The 25,538-nt window shown below is 39.7% G+C and overlaps 1 protein-coding gene across 2 annotated transcripts in view; it reads right to left on the bottom strand.

Annotated features, from left to right (window-relative positions):
* Positions 1–25,538, bottom strand: part of Chd6 (chromodomain helicase DNA binding protein 6) — a 179,994-nt gene that overhangs the window by 98,492 nt on the left and 55,964 nt on the right. For both annotated transcript variants that reach the window (XM_057781825.1, XM_057781826.1), the window contains exons 3-5: positions 24,661–25,178; positions 5,446–5,593; positions 2,063–2,212 (exon numbers count right to left, since the gene is read on the bottom strand). In XM_057781825.1, coding sequence (XP_057637808.1) covers positions 2,063–2,212; positions 5,446–5,593; positions 24,661–25,178 — 816 coding nt within the window. The remainder of the gene's footprint in view (positions 1–2,062; positions 2,213–5,445; positions 5,594–24,660; positions 25,179–25,538) is intronic.

The following is a 25,538-nucleotide window of genomic DNA, read 5'->3' as shown; positions in this document are numbered from 1 at the left end:
AGACTTCTGAACCTGTTTCCTGATCTTCCGATATTACATCCCACATTCTTAGAAGGGAAGGAGATTATAGTGACGGTTGATGATTCCTGGCTTTTTGATAGACCTGCCGAACAAATTTTCCAGACCTCTGGATCTGGAGAAGGAATGCCTATCTTTATCCAACAATGAATATGACTGACTGTTTGGCTGTTTATCCACACTTTGTCTTGGGACGCAGAGGTCACCTTTACCAGTATAGTTTTCATCTGCTGTTGAAATAGAAGGCCTGGAGAACAGGTGCCTCAGACGTTTCCCCTCTGTGGGAAAAACACTACTATGGAGGCAATGTGTGTATTCAGTATAACACTGGAATTGAGAAATATGTGCTGGACTGGTTGGGAAACCAAATTGGAGGTACTGAAGAGCCCCCCCCCCCCAAAAAAAATTGACTAGGAGAGGTGGGATAAAGGTTTTGCTGCTGGCATTCAGTATACGGGAACTGGAAAAGCTCAAACATCGTTGGAAGTTGGCAGCATAAATTCACTGAATTTTAGAGTAAGGAAAAGGTTCAGAATTCTGGAGTTGCTCATACCTCACCCACCACAAAAACATTTTCTTCTCCCTTGAATGATCAGAACTATGAGAACTGTAATTTAACCAATTGTGTGTCCATTATTAATACTCATACTAGAATTATGTTGTTAACCTGTTAATGTCTGTTATCTCTTCTGTTCACAATGAAAGTGTTACTGGATAGAAAAAGGTTAGAGCTCATTTGAGAGGAATTTGGCATGATGGTAATGAGCTCTTAGAGTTGATTCAATTAAAAAGGCTAATTTGGAATTTGATGCAACTAAAACTGCTAAAGACGTCCTGGAGCAATTTTAAAAGGCCATTTCACCTTGGTCATCCTTTACACCCTTACTGGGAGGTACTGAAGCCTTAGGAGAATATGTATTGCTAGGCATTATTTGCTTGCCTGTGATTATTGAGTTACTGGTGAACTCTCAGTGGAAAGATGATTCCGAGATGCATGGAGTTAATCTCCGCATCCTCATTTAAAATTTTCCAGAGGCTGGTTGTCAAAGATGAGTAAGATCTTTTTGCCTCCAGTCAATTTAAGACAGGACATGCATGGTGGAATGTGTGTACCAGTGATAGGCAAGTCTGGAAGGTTGAAAAGACAACCTAAGACAGGCACAGTCGTCCTATATCAGAAGCAAAGGTATTAAAAAATTAAATGGAGAATTGTGTGAGTCCACAGTGACTTCCAACTTGACTTAAGGTCAGAGAGTTCAAGCTTGTTCTTGCTCCTCAAGGCCAAATTGCAGGATGTCTGGTCAAAGGTATGGTCAATAGATGTTTTCTTCCTCATGCCAAATAACAGGATGTTAACATGCCAAAGGCATGGTTTCTAGATATTTTGTGAATTAGGGAGGTGATTATGCTTTGTTTGTTCTTTGAACCATGGTAAGGAAGTCTTTTGTTCCCCTCTTTTGCTTTGGGTATAAAAGGACTATGCGAAATAAACTTGGGGCTGCTACAGCATTTACTGAGAGCCCTCCTGATTCTTTTTTTTTTTAAAAAAAAAAGCTTAGAGAACATACATTCCAATAAAATTATAAGCTCTGATTATATCATGAAGGAAATAAGAAACAATTGCTGGGATGAGAAGCGGGGATCTAGCTTAGACGAAACAGGCAGGAGAGACCTTTCTACAGAGACCATGTTTTGTGAGACATCACTGAGGTGGTCCACTTATATAAAGTGTTGGCAGAGAGCATGAAAGCAGGGCAGCACAGGCCAAGGCTGTAGATGGAGATGAGGAGGCAAGCTTTTCGACTAGAGGGCAACAAGAGGGAAAGATCATTTCTCTACAATGGCTATCTGGTGAAACTGGGAGAGTGATCGTGTGGGTGCTGTTGGGAATGAGGAGTCTGCATTTTATTATAAGCGCAGTAAGACACCATCTGAAAGGTTACCACTGGTTAAGGCAATCTAACTTATACTCTAGTGAAGAGCCATTAAACTCTTTCAAGTAGGCCAGGATGACTTTTCAGCCAAGATCATGCAAAGGCTGTACCTCTGCCTGCCAGGCCAGCGTAGAAGCAGAGAGTGCAGATGTCCGGCCAGCTCCCAGGACAGCGATTGTTTCCCCATCGTCATCCACCACTTTGAAGTCAAGGTCCTCGTTGTATCTCCTGCGCTTTACTTGTCGTCCTGAGCGCCGTTTCTGCAGAACAAGCACACTTATCAGTGTGGCTGTGGGTCAAAAGGAAAACTCTCCACAGGTATCATCTACATCTAGTGACAGGCCAAGCACAATTTTCTCAACTTCCAAAAGGAATCTTATACTTTTTTAAGAACTAAATTCATAGAGCATGGGATCTAGCTAGGTGAGAGATAAAGTGATGCTACAACCTCCGAATTGCCTGATCCACTAAGAGATGTGTTTTAGTCATCAACAAACGGCAGTGGTGGTTTTTTCTTCCTTTCTGGGGCATCTAGTCCTAAGCAACAGGGATGGGAGGTAACCTCTGAATTCTGTCTTTGAGGTCCACTCAGATTTTCTAGTTTTTATTTACTTTTTTTTTTTCAAATTCACTTAGCCACCAACTCCTAAGAATGTACTGTGAGAAAATTAATACAAATTAATACAGATTTTATTGGGATCTAGACTGAGACTCATACATTTAAAACAGGGAGATATCTTCAGTGTGACAAAATAACAAGTCATATGGAAAGAGGTGTCCCCTAACAAGTAGCTTAGAACTGCAAGGCAGCACACACAGTAAAGCAGTGCAATGATGTCCAGCCCCACCTACCACTGGTTCCAAGCAGCACATACATTTTAGGGAACTAGTCACGGAGAGCATGTCCCCATATACTTAATCTTAAATACAACAGCCCAAACAAAACAAGTAGAACCTCAGTTCCTTTTTCTTCTAAGACATTCTGTAAGCACTACATTGCTATTGCTTTTTCACTTTATCATCTCTATGAAGTCTAATGCCATTTGAGGGATTCTTTAGAAAAACAAAACCCACAAAACTTCCCCTTTTCTACTTAGAAATAACCATCCCACAAAACTTTAACTCGTCAAATGTTGTCAACTCAATATGGCTGCTTTCCTGCCAGCACGGTTGCCTAACAGCCCCCAGTTCTAGTTTATAGCCTGGGAGGTGACTTCTGCTTTGACAGTAGACACTCTAACTTATGAAGACCAGGATGCTACAAGCCAATGCCTGCCTAGAGTGAATGTCAATGAAAAACTCAAGGGGGCCGACAAGCATGGTCTAATTCTGAATGATGTTCCAGTTCAGATACACTGCTGTGGATAGCAAAGGAAATGGTACTTTTAAATGTTAGACTCAAGTCCTAGTGAAGACGAGTTGCTTAAAAGAAATCCCACACTAGCTCAGAATTGAGAAATAGATAGTTATTTATTTAGGGGTAAACTCAAAAATCAGAATCCTCTTCTGGAACAGAGATTAGAAAACTGAAATCCGTAACCAGAACAGAGGGAGAAGCCAGGAAAAGAGGCTCTGCATCAGCATACATAAGGGGCCACGCCCCAGTAGGTGGGTAAGCACTAGCTGTAAGACTTCCTACACCACCCCCCCTTTTGTTTAAATAAGAGAGTTCAAAGCCTAGGACAAAATTATATACAATAAGAACAAATATATTTAATAATTATCCTATCCTTACTAGTTTAAGTCTTGTTTTTTTTTGTTTTTTTTTGTTTTTTTGGTTTTTCGAGACAGGGTTTCTCTGTGGCTTTGGAGCCTGTCCTGGAACTAGCTCTTGTAGACCAGGCTGGTCTCGAACTCACAGAGATTCACCTGCCTCTGCCTCCCAAGTGCTGGGATTAAAGGCGTGCGCCACCACCGCCCGCTAGTTTAAGTCTTGTATAATAAATAACTTGGCCAAGTCATAAGAGGAAAGTAACTATAATTATCTTGTCTTTAACCCCATCAAAGATCCGAGAAGGGAAATAATATTACTTGAGTAAGCAGGAAGTGCAATCAAGCAACTTCCAAAATGTGCAACAAATGATAGAAACAATTGGCTATGTGGGCAATCCCCCAAAGTGTCATTTGCAACATTGAAGCAACCAACTTTGGCTAAGGCCTAGAATAACTGACAGACCATTTTCAAAGGCAGAAAATGTTTTAAAACTGTCTCACCCTGTCTTGATAAGATTTGACAGTCCTGCTTATCCATTTTCCGATACTATGCATCTTTTCAGTGGTTGAGACATAGGCATTTCTTTGCCCAAAGGCCAGTTTTGCCAAGTGGAGTGTCTTTGGTGCTCACCATTCTCTCAGGAGTAAATCGGTGCTGCCAGGAGCAATTGTGTCTCACTTCAACAGAACCCTAACTTATTTAAATGTCATATTTTATAGTTTTTTGAAGTAGTTGAAGATTAACTATCTATGTAGAATATAATGTCTACGTATCTAAAGAACCGGATTAATCTAACCATAAGCATGACAAACATAGATAACTACTGATCTATAATCCTTAATACCTATATAACTTAAAGACTAAGACTTCATATTAGAATATTATACAATAAACATTTGTGCAACAAATGAGAACAATAACCTCAAAATGTAAACAATGTATAAGTATCTTGATCAGAGGTAGAAATGTACATTGCAATATGATAAATATATATCAATATCATACATTATTTAATATAATTTAACTTTGAATCAATATACAAGAATCTATACCAATGTAACTGCCTATAAATAATAACTCACAAGTATTTACTCTATTACTCACTATTATTATTAGTGTGAGTAAGCTCACACTAATCTATTATCCCATCCTCAACTTAGAAAAGAACATCCCCATCAGTGTCAAGGGCACTCTGCATTAAGAACTGAGTTAGACACTGGACGGTGGTGGCACATGCCTTTAATCCCCACACTCAAGAGGCAGGATCTCTGTTGAGTTTAAGGTCAGACTGGTCTACAAGAGCTAGTTCAAGGACAGGCTCCAAAGCAATGAGTTAGATGGGCAACTCCTTGTTTCCGTGTTTGGAAACTTCCCTTATTATTCTGGTATATACTATACCTCTGACTTTGCCAGCAATGAGAAGCAGGACGTCCAGTATATACTAGCCTGTCACTCTGAGTACTACATCCCAAAACAGGTCTCTTACCTTACCTAGCCCGACTCAAAACTTAATTTTCCACATCAACTGCCTCTGAAGACTGATATGCTACTTTATGAGAAGCAAACACACTTAACTTCTGAGAACTTATTAATGTAACTATCAGACTTGGGAAATAGCCTGTGAGTGGTCTATGTGCTCACCCACCAAGACAGGACAAGTGCAGCTCGGGTCTGTGTTTAAGGACAGTAAGCTGGGGACAGACACGGAGGAGCACTGAGTGAATGTCAAGACTTGTCCAGATCCCATAACCTCAAGCAGGTCCCCAGTCACAGCTGTACCTGGCTGTCTGTAGACTCGGTAGGCTCCTCAGGACTCCGCAGGGTTGAGTTCGGCAAACTCTGATCCAGCTCTAAACTCTCCACAGTGGTTTCATTTTTCCTTTTTCCTTTCTTCTTTCTCTCCACTGGAGTTGGTCCTTGCTCCTTGCTATAAGACATTCAGAATTAAAACTGTTGGACAGTTTTGAAAACACATAATTAAAGTTATGGAATCATACCCTCGAATTCTAGTACCAACGTGGACTTTAATGGAGAATCTGTACTTATTGTGCCAGAAATGTGCAGAAACATGGGGAGAAACATCTACATGGGCTGGGACAGAAATCACTTCATTCACCCTGTGATGACTGCCATGGTATGATTAATGTTAAAGGACAGAATATGAATTTGCCTAAATCCTCACTTTGAACTTAAGCCAACATCATTCATTAGTAAGTCTGATGGCTTCACAGACATTAAGAATCATCAAATTACAATATCCCTAAGGTACACGGGAAGAGCGACCTTCTTAATAGGTCATCCTCTTCATTCTTTAGATTATGTTTTCATCTAAGGGGCCAGAATGAGCCCTGGGGACTAAAACAAGCACTGCCCTTGCCGTTTTGAGTGCTGTAGAGTTACCCTACACTCACGTGAAAGAAAATGCTCCCCATAAGGAGTGGCACTACTAGGAGGTGTGGCTTTGTTGGAGAAAGTGTGTTACTGTGAGTGTGGGCTTTGAGGTCCCCTATGCTCAAGCTACACCCAGTATCACAGTTCGCTTCCTGCTGCCTGCAGATCAAGATGTAGAACTTTCAGGTCCTTCTCCAGCACCATGTCTGCCTGCATGCCGCCATGGCCCATCATGATGACAATAGACTGAACCTCTGAACTGTAAGTCACCCCAATTATTTATGTATATAATTTATAAGAGATGCCATGTTCATGTGTCTCTTCACAGCAATAGAAACCCTAACTAAGACACACAGCCCAGAGTGTTATATGGAAGATTCCTGAGAGGTAGGCAGAATATCCTGTAAGAACCCACCAAGACCCTGACCTTCCTATATGGTAAATTCTTACATTTGACAAACATGTTGGCAATGGTTAAGTACCAAAACTCTGCTATCTCAGAGTCAGTCATTATGACACCATGCTTAGAACTCATGTTCTCACATAATACCCAGATCCTCTGTAGATGGCTCAATAAACATTTGCTATATAGACATTTTATACTCCTCTGATCTCTCTTATCCTTCCTACAGGATCTCATTAGGTTCTGTATTCCTCTGAGTAGTCTTATATCTTATACCACACAGAAAGTATTCAATTAATATTTAAGCAAGTCTCTAAAAATTTAAGGAATGGATAGATGGCTTCATTAATGGATGGATTGTTTGTGGGGATAAAGAGATGGCTCAGCAGTTAAGAACACTAGGGGCTTTTCCAGAGGACCCAGGCTTGGTTCCTAGCACCCACAGCGAGGCTCACGACTGTCTGTAACTTCAGTTCTAGGGGACCCGACACCTTTTGCTGGCCTCCAAAGGCACTGCATGTGAGTGCTGCACAGACAGTGCAGATAAAACACCTATATATATATAAATGACTTTAAAACGATTATTTATAGTTGGGTATATCTGGGAAAGTTTACTTGAACAAAGATACACATCAAATTCTGAAAGAAATTCAAGAAAAAAAACAGTAAGAATAACTAATAATGACTGCAGATGTATATACATATACTGAAGTACTGAAGGCCCAACTCTAAGTCCTCTATGTGGATTATCTCCTTTAAACCCTATAAACTATCAGGCAGAAACAGTTTATTCTCATTTTATTGTGAGAAATAAGAAGTATACTGAGGCTAAATGAAATTTCCAGAGTTTCGAGGCTAGAAAGCAGTGGAGATCAAATTTGAAGCCAGGAAGAACTGTACATTCTTGGGAGTCATCAGGCGTTCTTGGGTACTAAAGAGCTGTGTGGCTGGATGACAGTGCAAGGGGGATTCAGTCTGAGATGTAGTTTAAGGATTCAGTCTAAGCATGCAGTCTCAAGTTTTGTAGAGACTGCAGTCAGTCTGAGGATTTATAGAGACAAGATCACCCCTTTAGTCTGAGATAGAGGTAAGAACTGGTGGCTGGCTGCTCTGCTTCTCTGATCCCTCGGCTTTCACTCCCCAATATCTGACTCTGGGTTTTATTACTAACTAATTCTAACAATTAGAATTCATGCCACGATTATTCTCTGCCTTATTCCCGTAAGACACTGTCACTGAACATTAACTCCACCATGTTTTTTTGCTTTGTTTTCTGCTGGGCTGGCTGTTTAATAAGAATGTACCTGTCTCTCTCAGAATCCACCTCTCTCCCCCAATAGAGGGATGTACCTGTCTCTCTCAGAATCCACCTCTCTCCCCCAATAGAGGGATAACAAGCCAAGAAGCCACTCCCAGTTTCCACAAGCATGTTAGGCATTTGAATTCAAGTCTTCATTCCTGCACAGCAAGTACTCTTACCCACTAGGTCAGCTTCCCAGTCCCCAAATAACTTTTAAAAATTTAGTAATTCTACCGTGTGTCTGTGTGTGTGTGCCTACTGCATGTGTGTACATGTACCAAGGTTGGAGTATGGATGCCAGAGAACAGCTTGTGGAAACTGGTTTCCTCCTTTCACCATGTGGGCCAGTGATCTAAAGCATGTTATCAAGTTTGGTAGCAAGTGCCTTTACCTGCTAAGTCATCTTGCCAGGCCCCCAAACAACTTAAAATAGATAGCTATTGCACGGATGAAATGGTGTGAAGGAGATTAGGAGATTGTATACTCAATACTGGTCCCCAGATAGGAAAGATACAACTAAGACTATGCTATGAAGAACTCCCATAATCCGGGGCTGTGAGCACCTACATACAAACACATACATACAGTAAAATAAATCTTATAAAAAATTTGGAGAGGAGTGGGTAGGTAAATTAATGTCTTTTCCTCTGCAACATAAAGTTGTAGTAGCCATAACTCTAACCAGGGACATGTAGAGAGCAACTAGAGACAAAAATTGGAATTCTCAATCAAACCTTCTGATTCTGATTCTGTAAGCCAGCACACTCCTAATGATCAGCGTTTAACTTACGCTAATTTAAACTGGATCTGCACTGCGTGCAACCAAGAGCTCTGAATAATACAAAGTCCTAACGTTCCCTGTTTAACAGCTCTGGAGGCTGAGCAAAGCAACCTTACTTCTACAGTCTTCCTTTTTTAGCTTCAATTCGAAAAAAGAAAGAAAATCACTAACTTGTAGGGCAAGGGGGGGGGAGACTATTTGGGGCAACAAAATGAAATGATTTTATAATAAAACATGGGTCTACTGTAAGAACACCCCCACTATGTACTTACAACACACAAGGAATTACCAACATACCAACTATATCAAATTCTAACCCTGTCTCTCTTGTATTCTACATGGCTTCATGAACTAAGATTTCTGGGAACCTTTACTTGCTGTCCTTTATATCAGATGGCTTTCCAAACAGAAACAAACCACAGTATCAAGCACTCAACGGACAGGATTTCTTATACTTCTCCCCTATCCCACCTCAGCGCCCAGGTCTTGATGAGAAGCATGTGTTAAAAAGTTAGGGCTGCATCTGGAGATGAGAAGGCACATGACATGTAATTACAGGTCTTACTACTCTGTGCCTGCAGATCTGAAACACTGAAAGAGTGTATCTATAAAAACACGTTATTACAAAGTAGTTCCTCACCCCATTTTAAGAATTAAAACCTTTACAGGGTGAGAATTACAACAGGCAAGAATGAATTATGATCATGATACTGAGAACAGTTCCTGACCCCAGTCACAGCATCCACTGACAAGCAGAGGCTGAGGACTCAAGTGTGGGACCACTATTCCACTGGAGAAACAGCTCCTAAGAGAAGAGTTTCAGTCCAGCATTCCTGCAGGTTTTTATACTCCCAGCAGTATGCTCCTAAAACACAGATACTACCATGAAAAGGCTCATTTGCACATTTCATTCAACTTTCATAGTACCCAATTTAATTCCATCTATAAATAGAGAACAGATTTGGCACAGAAAATAAGGACACTGGTTAAAAGGCACTTGTTTTGGTACAGATGCAATCTGCTGTAGACAAAATGGAGCCAGATCTACGCTGCCTTGGAGGCTTTCACTGCTAAATCCGCAGCACTGAAACAAAGGCCAACATACGTTGGTGACAATAAAAACTGAAAAAGAACCACAACTTCTAAGATGAAGATGTAGTGTTTTACCAATTAAAAGCAACTAAAGATACAAATTTACACAGTTTAGGAGGGTTTCAAATGCACAGTGCAAGGAGTTCCATGCACCACATCCTATTCCCCAAACTGGTTTTGACAACAACCTAACTAATATATCCACACCTCTAGCCAGACATTCTTGAAGGCTTAAGTAATGGATACTGAACCCTGGTAAGAAAGTCACTGAATTCAGTTCTTTATATAACTTCATTATTCTTGTCTGTACTTAACATATTTTTTTAAATTTAATTTGGGAATTTTTTTTTTTTAATGTGTCTTACTACGCAAAGCAGGCTGGCCTGGAACTTGTAATCCTCCTGCCTTCGCCTCCCAAGTGCTGGGATTATAAGTATAAAAGTCGAATGTCTAAATTCAGGCAATGTTGTCTAACTTTTCATAAATTGTTTTCTGAGCATTTCTTATTTATAAACCATTCAGAGCTGGGTTCCGTTGTTTTGTTTAGGGTATATGTATATACGTTGCTGAGACATCAACAAATGTATTCCACTATTGCTTTCCAACTTTTATTCTGAGACTGGGTGATCTCCCACTTAATCTGAAGCTCACTGATGAGGTTAGGAGGGCTGCTCAATAAGCTCCAGGGATCCATCTATGCTCAACCTCAATGCTGGGCTCACAGATATGAGCCATCACATTCTATTTTTTATGTAGGTACTGAAGATCTGATGCTAGGTGCTTAGGCTTGTATAGTAGGCACCTGACCGGCTAAGTTGTTTCCCAGCCTAAACCATCCTTGTCTGTTAGATAACACACCTCTCCTTGATCTGAAAGTACTAAATTGAGAGTTTTGATGATACAGGAATACGGCCTCAGACCTCCATACCTACTAGCATGACCTCTGGAGCGACCATCCCTTGCCCTATTTTCAGGGTACAGGCAGGAAAAGGTAGAGAAGCTGTGGCTCCTCTGCTCCATTCTTGTAGAGCAGAGCTAATGTCAGTAATGCTAACTCTTTCCTCCACTCCTCCCAAGGGTTACCAGGCCCCCATGAGAGAGAGGCACTTTCACTTCAGCTGCAAACGCAGGTCCTGCATGGGAGCTAAGCTGGGACTCCCCCACAGCCATGTATGTACTAGGAAAAGAAGATAGCACTGGCCTTTCTTGTTGAGAAATGTAGGGACATCTCTCATCTTTGAAGAATGTATTCCCCTTTGTTCTCCCAATAGTTAGAATGGGCCGTGAGAAGAGAAACTAAAGTGTGTTTGGTCTACCATCCTAACAAAGTCCCCAAAGAACAACTGTTTAAATGTCTTGCTCTTTTATATTTAAGTCTTCTCTCATCTACTAATTCCTTTAATACCTGGCTCAATACTCACCTCTTCCAAGGGACTTCCTAGGCCAGAACTGAAACACTCCTAAACTTGTAAATCATTCCAACTAATTTGTATATAATTGTATCAGGTACTTTCATTTATTGATATTTCTGTCTGAAGAGTGAGGCCATCTCTGATTCATAGAGATTTTCAGCAACAAAGACACATGATACTTCTGTAATACCTTCTTTTCTCTTACTCATTAATAATAATACTCCCAATAAAAATGTCTATAAACAAATCAAGCCACAGCAGGCACTAAAACTACAGTAGAGTAATAGTTAAATGGGCATTTATTAAGCAATACATATAGTAACTATTTTCTTAGAGATTTGGTCTTTAATGTCCTAGAGCCTACCTTAGATGGCCTTGGGGAAAATGATGAGTAAGCACTCCAGGTGCTCTTGAAAAGAATAAACAAACAAAAATCAGCAATGAGCCATTGAGCAATCTCCTGTTTTTATTTTTAAATTTTTCAGTCGTATATTAGAATACAGAAGATAAATACAAAGATGGATAAAGACTTTATGAATTCCGAGTAGGGACCTTGGAACCCACTGGGATTTATGGTTAGTAGGGAAGGAATCTAATGGCTTACAGAGATTTGGAGTTTCCTTTGATGAAGTTTGTGTTTTGAGACAGGGTTTTTCTGCACAGCCCTGGCTGTCCTGGAACTAGCTCTGTAGACCTGGCTGCCTAGAACTCAGAGATCTGCCTGCCTCTGCTTCCCGAGTGCTGGAATCCAAGTTGTAGGTCCCCACACCAGGCCCATTGCTGATCCCAATGTTCCCACAGTGAGATGCAAGGAGACAGGAGAATCCCTTGAAGCACATGAAGCAGCTAAGTTTAGCATATGCAACAACTGACTACAGAAAGATTCTGCCTCAAACAAGATGGAAGGTAAGGATCAACACCAGAGGCTATCCTTGGTGTGTCCCCAAAACATACTGTATGTGCTATGGCACTCATGTACTCAACACAGATTTTTCAACAGAAACAACTTTACCAATAGAATCTACAGAGCTTAAAACCGGCTTCCATAAGCAAGTATCTATTCTAAACAAAGAAAAAAGGCTGGACTTCATCCAGTGACAGCTGTCACTTTTCCTGCTCCATACTAGCAGCTGATAAAGTAGTACTCAAGGTATTGCCAATGTCTCTGTAGTCACAAGACCCGGAGTTTGAGCTTTCTAGAAGCAACCAACACAGACAAGAAGAAGGTGGCAAAACTTTTCTTCTACAATGCTACCAAGCTTACTGGATTTGGGAGAAAAAAAAATCTGCTCTATGTTAACAAAGCAAAACAAACTGGGGAGAAAGGCTGAAGCAGAGAACAGGGCTGATGAAACCAACCACATTTTTTTTTTCTTTTTTTTTTGGACTTTTATACTTAGCAGACGTTAAAAACATAAATTTAAATATGCTCCACCCCCACCCTAACAAAATTTCATCTGGACTACATTTCTCAAAGGACAGTTAAGAACTTGTTTTACCTTCAGGACTGAATTTTTTTCAGCACCCCATCTAAGAAACCATCTCTGGAATGCGGTCAGAATCTATGTTTCTTAAAAGCTGCCTGGTTTTTCCTAGACAGCAAAGTCTGACAACAAGAGAACCAGGTAAACAATCTTCCACTTGGGGCCAACATATTGATTAACTTCTTGCTTTTCAAAGAATATAGAAGCTAGAGACATAGTTCAGAGGATATGAACACTTGTTTTGCAAGCATAAGGATCTGGATTTGAATCCCCAGAACCACATAAAGAGCCAGGCATTGCTGTGTATGCCTTGAACTCCAGCACTTGAGAACAAAGATGGCTAACCTTACCTAAAAGGTTCAGTGAGTGTTCAGTGAGAGATTCTACCTCAAAGCAATTAAGACAGAGAGTGACAGAGGATGACATGTGTCATTCCGCTGTGGTCTCTACATGTATGTGCAGAGATGTGTATTTGTACACTCAAAGGCATACATGACATGTACACACACACATGCATGCACACATACAATCACACGCACACACAACACATTCTGACAGGTAGAAAGTTCAAAGCTAGGCTCCTATTAGGACAGAGCTCCCATACCCAAGTTTCTAATAGTAACCTCTAGCTCAGTCCTAATGCCTGAACTCCTGTTCAGAAGTAGACAATCTAAAGAGCTGCACACAAATTCCCAGGTACTCACTTCCTCCATACTGACTAGAAATGCCAGAAAACCACATATACAACCAGAATGCTGGTCAGGCTGTGCTTTATAGAAGGAAGCAGACTTCTGCAAAAGAAAAGCTTTTAGGAAAAAGGAACTTCATAGGCATATGGAATGTAAAATGCAAAAGCTGCCACTGAGAACAGCAATTATAGGATCATGTAGTGTTCTAGAGAGAACCCTTTCTCAATTGCTAAAATCTGGCTTCCCCACAGAACTGAGGATCTCTTCTCAATTTCATAATTCCACAGGATCCAACAGCTATTGCTGTATGAGTCCACATATGTATAGCACTGTATGTAAAATTGTACACACACACCAGAATATGCTTTCTTACAAAAGTGATCCTAATCACCTATGGAATAAAAGTACCACAATAATAATAACACAAGCAGGTTATATTAAGTGAAACTTTCATTTCAGAGCCAAGGAAATAACAAAGCCTAACCCAACTTCCTGGAGGGGTTTCCTTCCTTAAGCTTTATATACTTAAGGGTCAATAAGACAAACAAACTAATCAAGAGAAAAGAAGAAAATATTGTTCAAATAAAGAAAGCGTATCCTGAGAATCCTAAATATTAATCACTATTAATATCAAACTTAAAAAGAAAAATGTGCTGATACTACAATCACTGTTGCTATGGGGAATAATCCTTTTGTACACTGTGAAGATTTGTCATTGTGATTGGTTTAATAAAGAAGCTGACTGGCCCAATAGCTGACCAGGATGAACTTAGGCAGAAAAGCCAAACTAAGAGTGCTGGGAAAAGCCTGGCAGTGGTGGCGCACGCCTTTAATCCCAGCACTCGGGAGGCAGAGACAGGCGGATCTCTGTGAATTCGAGGCCAGCCTGGTCTACAAGAGTTAGCTCCAGAATAGGCTCCAAAGCTACAGAGAAACCCTGTTTCAAAAAGAATGCTGGGAAAGAGTCAGGATTTCACAGCTAGATGTAGAGGAAGCAGGGGATGAACATGCCATGTTAATAATAAAGGTATCGCCATACGGCACAGCATAAATAAGGAATATAGGTTAATTTAAAATGTAAGAGGTAGTTATTAATAAGTCTGAGCTATTGACTGAGCATTTATAAATAATATTGTCTCTCTGTGGTAATATGGAAGCAGCTGCTGGAATGGGGAGTAGGTGATAGGACAGGAAAAGTTCTGTCTACATATGGCAGCCCAACATAGGCCATAAGACATAAAAAAGCTTAAATAAAGGATTCTAAACACAAAAACAGAGTCAAATTCAGTTTCTTGGTAACTGTCTTTTCTCCGATAGGTTCTGTTTGCTGGAGGAAAGTAGAGGTGTGGTTCCTTTTAGAGACAGTTTCCTGGCTTGGTACAGGTGGCAAAGAAAACAAAACAAAACAAACAAACAACAACAACAACAACAACAAAAAAGTTGCCCTGCTGCCAAACACTAAAGTAGTGGTTTTGAGTGGCAGGTGGCACACTACTCAAAAAAACGAGGGGGAGGAGCAAGCCCACCACACAATGATCTAAGTTACAAGGTAGATTTTTTTTTTTGCTCACACATATAAAAAAGGTTACAGATACACAGTAAGGGCAGATTCAAACAGAAAAAAACTCTAAATGGGTTATAGTGTATTTAAATATATATACATATATATATGTATATATATATATAGGCTTGGGAGAGATAAGAGGAATAGTATATACAGTCTTAGATTTAAAAACACACACCCATGAATAATTGATTTTTGACAAAGAAACTAAAGTTATACAATGGGAAAAAGAAAGCATCTTCAACAAATAGTGCTGGCATAACTGGATGTCAACATGTAGAAGAATGCAAATAGATCCCTATCTATCCCCATGCACAAAACTCAAGTGCAAATGGATTAAAGACCTCAATATAAATCTGACCACACTGAATATGATACTGATAAAAGAAAAAATGGGAAGTAGCCTTCAATGAATGGGCACAGGAGACCACTTCCTAAATATAACACCAGTAGCACAGACACTGAGAGCAACAATAAATAAATGGGACCTCCTGAAACTGAGAAGCTTCTCTAAAGCAAAGGACAGAGTGAATAAGACAAAAAGGTAGCCTACTGAATGGGAAAAGATGTTCATCTTTTCAGACAGAGGACTGATCTCCAAAATATATAAAGAACTCAAAAAATTAGACATCAAAATATCAAATAATCCAATTAAAAAATGGGGCACAGATCTAAACAGAGAGTTCTCAACAGAAGAATTTCAAATAGCAGAAAGACACTTAAGGCAATGTTCAACTTCCTTAGCCATCAGGGAAATGCAAATCAAGACAACTTTGAGATACCTAATCTTACACCTGTAAGAATGGCTAAGATCAAAAACACCAATGACAGCTTATGCTGGAGAGGATGTGGAGTAAGAGGAACACTCCTTCATAGTTGGTGGTGGGAATGCAAACTGGTACAACCACTCTGGAAATTAGTATGGCAGTTTCTCAGAAAATTGGGAATCAACCTACCTCAAGACCCAGCAATACCACTCTGGGGCATATACCCAAAGGATGCTCAATCATACTAGAAGGACATATGTTCAACTATATTCACAGCAGCATTACTTGTAATAGCCAGAACATGGAAACAAGCTAGATGCTCCTCGGCCGAAGAGTAGATAAAGAAAATGTGGAACATTTACACATTTTTTGTACCTTTTGGAAGTTGCTTGATTGCATTTCCTAGAGTACTACAGCAGTAAAAAAAAAAAAAAAAAACAAACAAACAAACAAAAAAACAATGACATCTTGAAATGTGCATGCAAATGGATGGAACTAGGAAAAAACATCCTGAATGAGGTAACCCAGACCCAGAAAGATGAGCATGGTATGTACTCATGTATAAGTGAATACTAGCTGTAAAGCAAAGGATAATGAGACTATAGTCCACGATCCCAGAGAAGCTAAGTAACAAGGGGAACCCTAAGAGAAACATATTATAGATCCTCCTGGCAAGGGGAAATAGACAAGCTCTCCTGAGAAAATTGGGAGTACAGAGATGGCGAAAGAAGAGAGGGCAGAGGGGAGGAGGAGGGGAGAAGGAGAAGGGTAGAACTTGAGGGAATGGGATAGTCAAGTTGGGGAAAGGACAGATATGGAGAGTAAGAAAAGAGATATCTTGATTGAGGGAGCCATTATGAGGTTAGCAAGAAACCTGGCACTAGAGAAATTCCCAGGAATCCACAAAGATGACCCCAGCTAAGACTCTAAGCAATAGAGGTGAGGGTGACCAAACTGGTCTTGCCCTGCAGTCAGATTGATGACCATCTTGAATGCCACCACAGAACTTTCATTCAGCAACTCATGGAAAAAGAGGCAGAGACCCGCAGTGGAGCACTGAGTTGAGCTCCCAAAGTTCAGTTGAAGAGTGGGAGGAGTGAGAATATGAGCAAAGAGATTAAGACCATGATGGGGACATCCACTGAAACAGCTTACCTGAGCCAATGGGAGCTCACCAACTCTAGCTAGACAGAGAAGGAAACAGCAAAGGACCAAACTAGCACCTCTGAATGTTGTATGGCTGGGGCAGACTGTGGGGCCACTGGGAATAGGATCAGGATTTATCCCTACTGCTTGTACTAGCTTTTTGGTACCCATTCTATTTGAAGGAATACCTTGCTCAGTCTAGATATAGTAGGGAGGGTCTTGGTCCTTCCTCAAAGCAATGTGCCTTACCCTCTCTGAGGAGTGGAAGGAGAGTGGAGGGGAGAGGGAGTGGAGAAGAAGGGAAAAGGGGTTGAACTGGGAACTAGAATTAGTATGTAAAATAAAAAAGGTTTTTTTTAAATAAAATTAAAAAAAAAATCAGAAAAATGCTACTGATGACTCAGAGACTGTCTGCAATTATACCAGACAGTAATCTTGAAACATAACTATCATTTTAGTTTTTACAGGAGCTCATAGGAATAACATTGCCCCCATGACAGCTGGAAGTAATTCTAGAAAACGACAGCCCCCCTCCCAACAAAGTTTGTCCTCAGAGTGAGAGACATCTATTTGGGGTTGGTTATAAGTGGTATAGGGTTGGGGGTGGAAATGAAGTAGGCTCAGAAATTCCTTTAAACAAATAAAAGGGATTGGATGGGATGGGATAACAGGTAGATTAGTGTATTACTTGTGAGCTATTATTTATAGACAATTTATACTGGTATAGATCCTTGTATACTGATACAAATTCAAATTATATTTGTTATATTGAATATGCTCCTATTTCTATTTACAACATTTGTGCACCTATGCAAAGTTATTTTGTCATATAGTATGCATACATGTTTCTACATCTGCTTAAGATATTTTGTATACTGATACAATTTTAGGATATATTTATCATATTGCAGTATACAGTTCTACCTCTGATCAAGATTTTATATATATATATATATATATATATATATATATATATAGTTTACATTTCGAGGTCACTGTCCTCATTTGCTGAATATTTGTTTAAAGATTGTTTAATTTGTTAATATGAAGCCATATTAAGTTATATAGGTATTAAGAATTACAGGAAAATAGTTACCCATGTTTATCATACTTATAGTTAGACTAGTCAGTTTCTATACATGCATAAAGATTCTATTTTGTATAGATTAGTAATCTTGAAACACTTCAAAGAACTGTAGAACATGGCATTTAAAAAATTTAGGATTCTGTTGACATGAGACACAATTGCTCCTGGCAGCATCGATCTATTCCCAAGAGAATGTTGGGCACTGAAGACACTCCAGCTGGAGCTTGTTTTCATTTGGGCAAAACTGGCCTTTGGGCAAAGAACTGCTTCTACCTTGACTACAGACAAAATGCATGATGTCCAGACTGGACAAGTAAAAACAACTGCTAAACCTTACAAAGACAGGGCAAGACGGTTCTTCAAATTTTCTTGCCTCTGAAAAGGTCTGTCAGATACTCTAGGCCTTAGCCAAAGTTGGTTGCCCAAATGAGACTTTGGGTGATGGCTCAGGCAGCTGGCTATCTCTATCATTTTTTTGCACCTTTTAGAAGTTGCTTGATTGCATTTCCTGTTTACTCAGGTAATATTATTTCCCTTCTTAGGTCTTTAATGAGGTTGAAGATTAGATATTCATAATTACTTTCCACACATGACTTAGTCAAGCCATTTTTAATATAAGATTTAGACTCTTTAGGATAGGATAACTATTGAAACATTTAGCATATTTCTTGTTTGATGTTGTTCATGCTGGTTGTAATTCTAATTTTTAATATATGTTTTTGCCTCTTTTCCCTGAAAAATATTTGATATTTGTTCTTACTGTATATACTTTTATAATAGGCTTAGAACTCTCTTATTTGGACAAAAGGAGGAGGTGCTGTGGGAACTCTTTCAGTCAGTAATCTTTAAGATACCCATGCATTTTGGGTGTGGTCTCATGTACTTAAGTGCAGATGAAAAGCGTGCACGACCCTCTTTTTTCTGCTGGATTCAGTTCCAGTTCCCAGTGCACGCAGAGGACTGTAGATCGCTACCTTTTATTATGAGTTTATTCCCAAATAAATAAACCTTTGTTATACTCAAAAAATAAAATAAAATAAAATAAAAAAAGCAGCAGCAAGGAAAAGAAACGGTGTCCTGTTTTAAGTTGAGAAGGAATGTAGAGCATGTAGGATCATGCTTCCTTCTCGCTTTTCTTTGAAGTATTTCTAATGTGCAGATCATTTCTCATCATCTTCATTAAGACCATGTCATATGTAAATTATACTTCTAGCATTAAAGGAAATGATGCATATTTGTGTGATATTGACTATATAAGATATTGGACTGAATACTTACATTATAGTTTAAATACAATCTCATTAATTAAAAAAAAATGACTGCCAAACTTTGTCAAGACAAGGTAGGACAGTTCTTCAGAATTCCTTGCTTCACAGGAAAGTCTGTCAGATATGCTAGGCCTATAGGCCAGAGTTGGATGCCCTAACATTTCAGAGAAACTTTGGGTGACTGTCCAGTCAGCCTGATGCCCCTGTCATTAGGTAACATTTTATCCTCCTGGGGTCTTTGATGGAGTTGAAGACTAAATAGTTATAATTACAGTTTTTCTTAGTTATGATAAACAGGTAAATTAGATATAAAATTTTAGACTCACCAAAATAAGATAGATAAGTGTATTTTTCTCTAATTTGCCAAATACAAGTGGACTGAATATTGTAACTATAATTCTTACTTAATAGCTGTTTTGTTATATATAATCTTATATTAAAGTAAAAACCTTCCTTTTTAATTTGACAAAAAGGTGGAATGTTGTGGAATAATCTTTTTGTACACTGAAGATTTGTGATTGTGATTGGTTTAATAAAGAAGCTAGCTGGTCAAGAGCCAAATAGGATAAACTTAGGTGGGAGAGCTCACCTGAAAATGCTGGGTGAAAGAAGAGCAGAGTCCGGAGTCGCCAGCCAGATGCAGAGAGAGCAGGAAATGAATGTGCCATGCTAATAAAGGTACCGTCATGTGGCAGAGCATAAATAAGGAAAATGGGTTACTTTAAAATATAAGTGCTAGCTAGTAATAAATCTGAGCCATTGGCTGAGCACTTATAAATAATATTAAGTCTCTGTGGCAATTTGGAAGCAGCTGCTGGGATGAGGAGTGGGCTGTCAGGACAGGAAAACTTTTGATTACACACTGTTTAGGTCCAGGACATGTTTTATAGCACAAATTCTAATTGTTCATAATAATAATAATAATAAAACCCTGGAGTCAGATATTAGGGGATGAAATCTGAGAAATAAGAGAAGCAGTACAGATAGTCAGTCATTAGAGAGACTTTTTACTTCTACCAACGCTCAGACTGAAGGGGAAATCCTGTCCTCAGATTGTCTCCTCAAACTGCTACTGTCTCCACCAAACCTTAGACTGCATCTGAGTTTCTGTCTCCTCCTGCTTTATATTCCATTCTCCACATAGCCATATTGTTCCTCTCTCCACTGCTGGGATTAAAGGCATATGATCCCAAGTGCTAGAATCACCTTTGTGTGAGCTCTGTTTCTCCTTTAGACTAGACCAATTTCGTGTAGCCCAGGGTGGCCTTGAACTAACAGAGGTCCGTCTGTCTGCCTCTGTCTCCTGATTCCTGGGATTAAAGATGTGTGCCACCATTCCCTGACCTCTAGCGGCTTAGCTCTGCACTCTGATCTTCAGCGAAGCTTTACTTGTTAAAACACAAACAAAATATCACTACAGCGTTCAACTGTCTGCTGCTTGCTGCCTCTCAAAGGAAATGTAATCATAAAAAAAAGTTGGAACCATTTTAGTCCTTGAAAGAATACCAATGAGATGCTGCAGAAAAGGAGCCAATCCCTACGAATTTTTCCGACAAGGGATCTTCCACTTTCATTCTTGACCTTAGTCTCGGGAACCTGAAGAGCTGACACTGAAGTTCATCAGTCTGTCCTGGACAAGTCACTTATCTTTTATTATTATTTCTTAAACATTTTTATTTTAAATAAATATTTTTTAAATCATGTGTATGTGTTCAGGTGCACAGACACCCAAAGATGAAAGAATAGGGAAATCAGCTCCCCTGGAGCTGGAGTTACACACAGGAGCTGCCTGACATGACTGCTAGGAATTGCTCCCAGGAAGAGGAGCATGGGTTTTTAACCTCTGAGCCATCTCTTTATTTTAGAACTCCTATTTTTAATTAGAAAGCAGAAACACCACCAAATATTGACAAGTTCATAATGTATCTAACAAAACATCTTATTTTCAGGGGGAAGGGTTCTTGAATGTAATCAAATTAAATATGTAGAATATTCGACTTGTATCTGACAAATTTCTTTGCCCCTGGGGAAACAAGGGACAGAAAGATATGGTGATCCTGAGAAGCAAGCCATACATACACCAAAACCAAAGTTAACCATTAAAAGGGCCGTTGCAGAAAAAAGTATGTAAGACAAAAAATTGGGAGGCCTGAGTTTACAATATATATTGGGAATGAGTTCAGAAAAATCATTTCTCTGTGGTTCTTTACTTCCCAGAATACAGTATGATAGGGCTGAACTAGATCCCTTTCAGTCTGCTGAGATCTAAAGCCCATAATTTATAATGACAATGAAGGATCCAGTCAGAGGGACATATAAGCACATTTTGCATTCAGACCTAGAGAACGAAAAGGACTAGGGATACTTGCAGAAAAAAGACATTATGGTTGGGAGAAACAGCAAAAGCCATCTACAAGAAAAACAATTACCTCAAGGGTTTATGAAAGCAATCTAGCTGGGAAGTTTGCTGCTAGAATTAAGGGAAGAAGAAGCCAGACCTCCAAATTCTTGAGTAAGGGGGAAAGGTTTGCTCTGAAGGCAACTGTAACAACCAGAAGTTCCCATGCAAATATAAACTAAAGAAGAAACCCCCTTTTCTTATGCCTATATTTTCACAGGGAAAATAAGCTTTACTCTTCAAAAGAGTGCAATGCTGGAGACGTTTCTCTAACTGGGGACCCACCTGAGGCAAGACTCAGAAATGGGGAGGATTCCTGGTTCAGTGCTGCCATCTCTTCTCTGCCTACAGTTATAGTAATGTGTAACCAACAAGAAGTCTGATTTCAGCCACAAGGCGATGTGAGTTATTTGGCCCAGTTATCAATAATAAAACTGACCACTGGACCTCTTTTGCTGGCCACTTCTCAGCTGATTTAGAATCAAGACAGAGAAAAAGGGTTTAACACTGATGTGACTGACAACATAAAAAAGGCAATGCTAATGTTTCAGAAAGACTGGTTGGGTTGTAGTAAAGAGGAGGAAAGACCAAAAATATAAGCTGGGGGCCATGCTCCTGTAGTAACCCAGGCAACCAGTGAATCATCAAGTATTACCCAGGGTTTGAAATCAATAACTGTTCAAATAAAAACAAATACTGAGCCAATTTACAAGAATAAATTACACACATACATACACACACATGCACACAATTGAGACTTAATTACTAACATTTTAAAAAATCAATTAATATCCTTTCATAACTAAAAACTGATTATGCTGACTGGTGCAATAATTAATTAAAGGAACCAAAATATTTTTACAAAGATACAGAGGAAAAGAAATCAAAGGCTAAATAGTTCAAAACCCTATTTGGGCTACACAGAAGAGTATTATTACAAGTGTACACAGCCCTAACACATACATAGACAAAGTCTTTGTAACTTGCCACATTTCTAAAGAGATGGCCATCTTTATCTACCTGTCAATCTCCACTCAAAAGATGCCTCCTAGATTTCTAAAGCTAGAGAGTTCACTGTCCTTTAACAGCCTGTAAAAGGACACGTACTTCCCCAACTCATTCACTTGGTTTAACTAGACCAGAATTACACTCTTTTCATCTAATGCTGTTAAGATCTTCATCAGTCAGAATCTTGATTTTGCCTCTACATGTGATATTCAACTTTATTTCATGAAATAACTCCTTATTTTCCTGAAATAGAATTTCTAACAATGTCTATATGTTATCAACTTGTTTTAAATCTTATATAATGTCAGTATTAATTTCTTTAAGGAGAAGTCAATAAAACTGTGAACATGAGAGTTTAGAACATTAGTGAGTCCAGATATGTTATCTTCTACTGTCCTCCAAAGCACAGAGGTCCGCTCCTCTAGTTACCCTAATTCTCAAATGCTTAGGATTCATTACAGTTGATAACTCCACTAGTCTGAACTTCCTTCTTTAAACCTTTACCCTAAAAATTCCTTTACCCTAATATATATACTCCCCAAAGCAATGTACAAGTGTATGATTGGCAGAAGCCAAAATTACTATGTCACCCTACCCACATACTGGAGATCAGAGTATCCTTCCAATGTTAAATGAGCAATAAAGCTTCTATGGTTTCCATTAGTCTGAATACCAACTTTACCTGTCCCTCTTGGTCTTTCAAGGTAGACAGGATTTTATGACTATTCTTGCCAGCTACAACCCTAGGATCCATTGACCTTCAAGCTTCTTTGATAGGAAAAAATGACATTCCCGTGTAATAACATTTAAACTTGGATTAGGGATTATCTATCTGGTCCTGACAAACCATCCTTCTGAAAACTAAACCAGCCACAAAGCAGACTTGAAGCTGCAGTACTCAGCACTAAAACACTTTCTAAACACACTTCTCCCCGTGCTCTGACCCAACCCAGGTGTTTGGCAGCCTCATTATGCTATGTTCTCAACATTCACACCAAACCCCTACGATTTCATGGTCTGATAGGACAGAAAGACAAACACCTCACCTCTGTATTTAGACTTCAGAAACTTAACTTCGAGTTAGGGATTATAATTTTTTTGTTTTATATTTTCTCAAAAAGTCTAAATACAATGCCATGCAGTAATGATTTAAAAAAGACATCCCATTTGTACGCAAACAGCAAATACTGATTTCTGTGTGAGAAGCACCATAGCTGCATGCTCTCTCCCATTACACACTGTATGGTCAATCTGCACCTAGGCCTCTGACCTACATAGGTCAATTTGTTCTTATCTAGCTTCATTTATCCAGCACTGTCTGAGCAGCTATGGCAGGGTCAGGGACTGTGCCAGACACTGCACTAAGGAACTAGATCAGAAATAATCTTGCAATAGAGCATGGAGCCTGGGGAGGAAAGCCAGTTCTCTTGTACACAGTCTGTCTGCTCATGGTTCTGCCAGAATACCATACCACTGACTCCTACGGCTGTGTACCTTTGCCTCTATACCACTGCTGTCAAAATATCCCCACCATTAGACCCAGGATGTCCTATGAAGTATACTTTAGACAAGTTGACATTTAAATTATTTTTTGTTCGTTTATTTTTTGTTTTCTCGAGACAGGGTTTTTCGGTGTAGCCCTGGCTATCCTGGAACTTGCTTTGTAGGTCAAGCTGGTCTCAAACTCAGGGATCTGCCTGTCTCTGCCTCCTAAATGCTGGGACTAAATGGTATGCACCACCACCACGACCCGACTTAAATTCTTTTTAAATACAAACTGAATACCAAGAAATTACATGACTAGGAGGTGAGAAGAGGTTCATTTTTGATTGAAAGCTAAAAGGACATAAAGAACATATCCACAAGGCATTTAAAGAGCACATGCACAGCTGAGATGGGATGCCAGCCACCACATAAAGAGTGCTGAACACTAAGTACGTAGACTAAAAAGATGGTAGGACTCTGAAGAAATTTAGCAATTCTTGGAGTTTCCAAAAAGTACAATGTTTTAAGTATAATTTCAGATATTAAATTAGAAAACAACACCTTCCATTAATGCCAAGAGTTAACCCCCTCACTGTCTCATGTAAGTGAGGTACAAAGCTTGGACCAGGAGAGGTGTAGTCAAGTCGAGCCCAGGAGCTTAGGCTACTGACAAAGAGAAACAGCCCCATGAAGTCAAGGGCAAAGAGGAAAGTACACACCTGGCCTTCTTGGACTTCGTCCTGGATACATAGTCAGTGCAGCTCCTCTTCTCTTTAGTCTCCTTGGTACCCGAGGCCTCCCGAGGCTTCCGGGGCTTCTTCACACCATCCTTCTGCTTTGCCTCCTTGGGCTCCTTGGCCCTCTTCGGCTCCTTGGCTCTCCTGGGTTCTTTTGGCTCTTTAGGTTCTCGTTTTCTCTTTGGCTTGGGCTCCCTGTCCTTGCTTCCCTTTGTTCCCTCTTGCTCTCCTGGATCCTTTTTCTTCCGTTTCTTCTTCACTCCAGTACCTCTGCCTCCACTATCCTCCATCCCATTATGGGATATCAACTTCCTAGAGAAAAGGGTATCAGCTTCTTCTTCAGTAGCATAAAGGTCCTTCTGGGACAGACAGTGATTGGCAATATCTTCGATTTTCTCTTCCTGATCAGTGCTGCAGTCAAATGGTGATGGTGATTTGTAATCAAAATTAACAGAGGCATCTGACATTGGGGAATGACTCAAAGATTTTAACTTGGACAACTGTGAAAGAGAAGAAAAAAAAAAGCACATTACTCCTTCACTGCTCCAAAGACTGTTATTAGGTTTGAATGATTCAGTCAATATATAGTGAGTTCCTACCATGTGTTAGTTCCAGTACGCTAGACCTTGGGATACAGTACAAGCAGGACACAGCCACCTGTGGCCTTATGCAGCAGTGGCATGATGTTGATATGTTACAAGTCAGAATATGAGCCACTGAGATGGCTCAACAGGTAAAGGTGCTTGTGCTCAACTTGGGACCTGTTTAATTCCCAGAACCCTTGTAAAGGTGAAAGAGGGAACCAATTGCCCTTTACCTCTACCATGCACCATGGCATGCACACTCATATAAACATATCA

The sequence above is a fragment of the Chionomys nivalis genome, chromosome 9 (genome assembly GCF_950005125.1).
Source record: "Chionomys nivalis chromosome 9, mChiNiv1.1, whole genome shotgun sequence".
Taxonomy (NCBI): domain Eukaryota; kingdom Metazoa; phylum Chordata; class Mammalia; order Rodentia; family Cricetidae; genus Chionomys; species Chionomys nivalis.
This window is presented reverse-complemented; position numbering and strand designations above follow the sequence as displayed.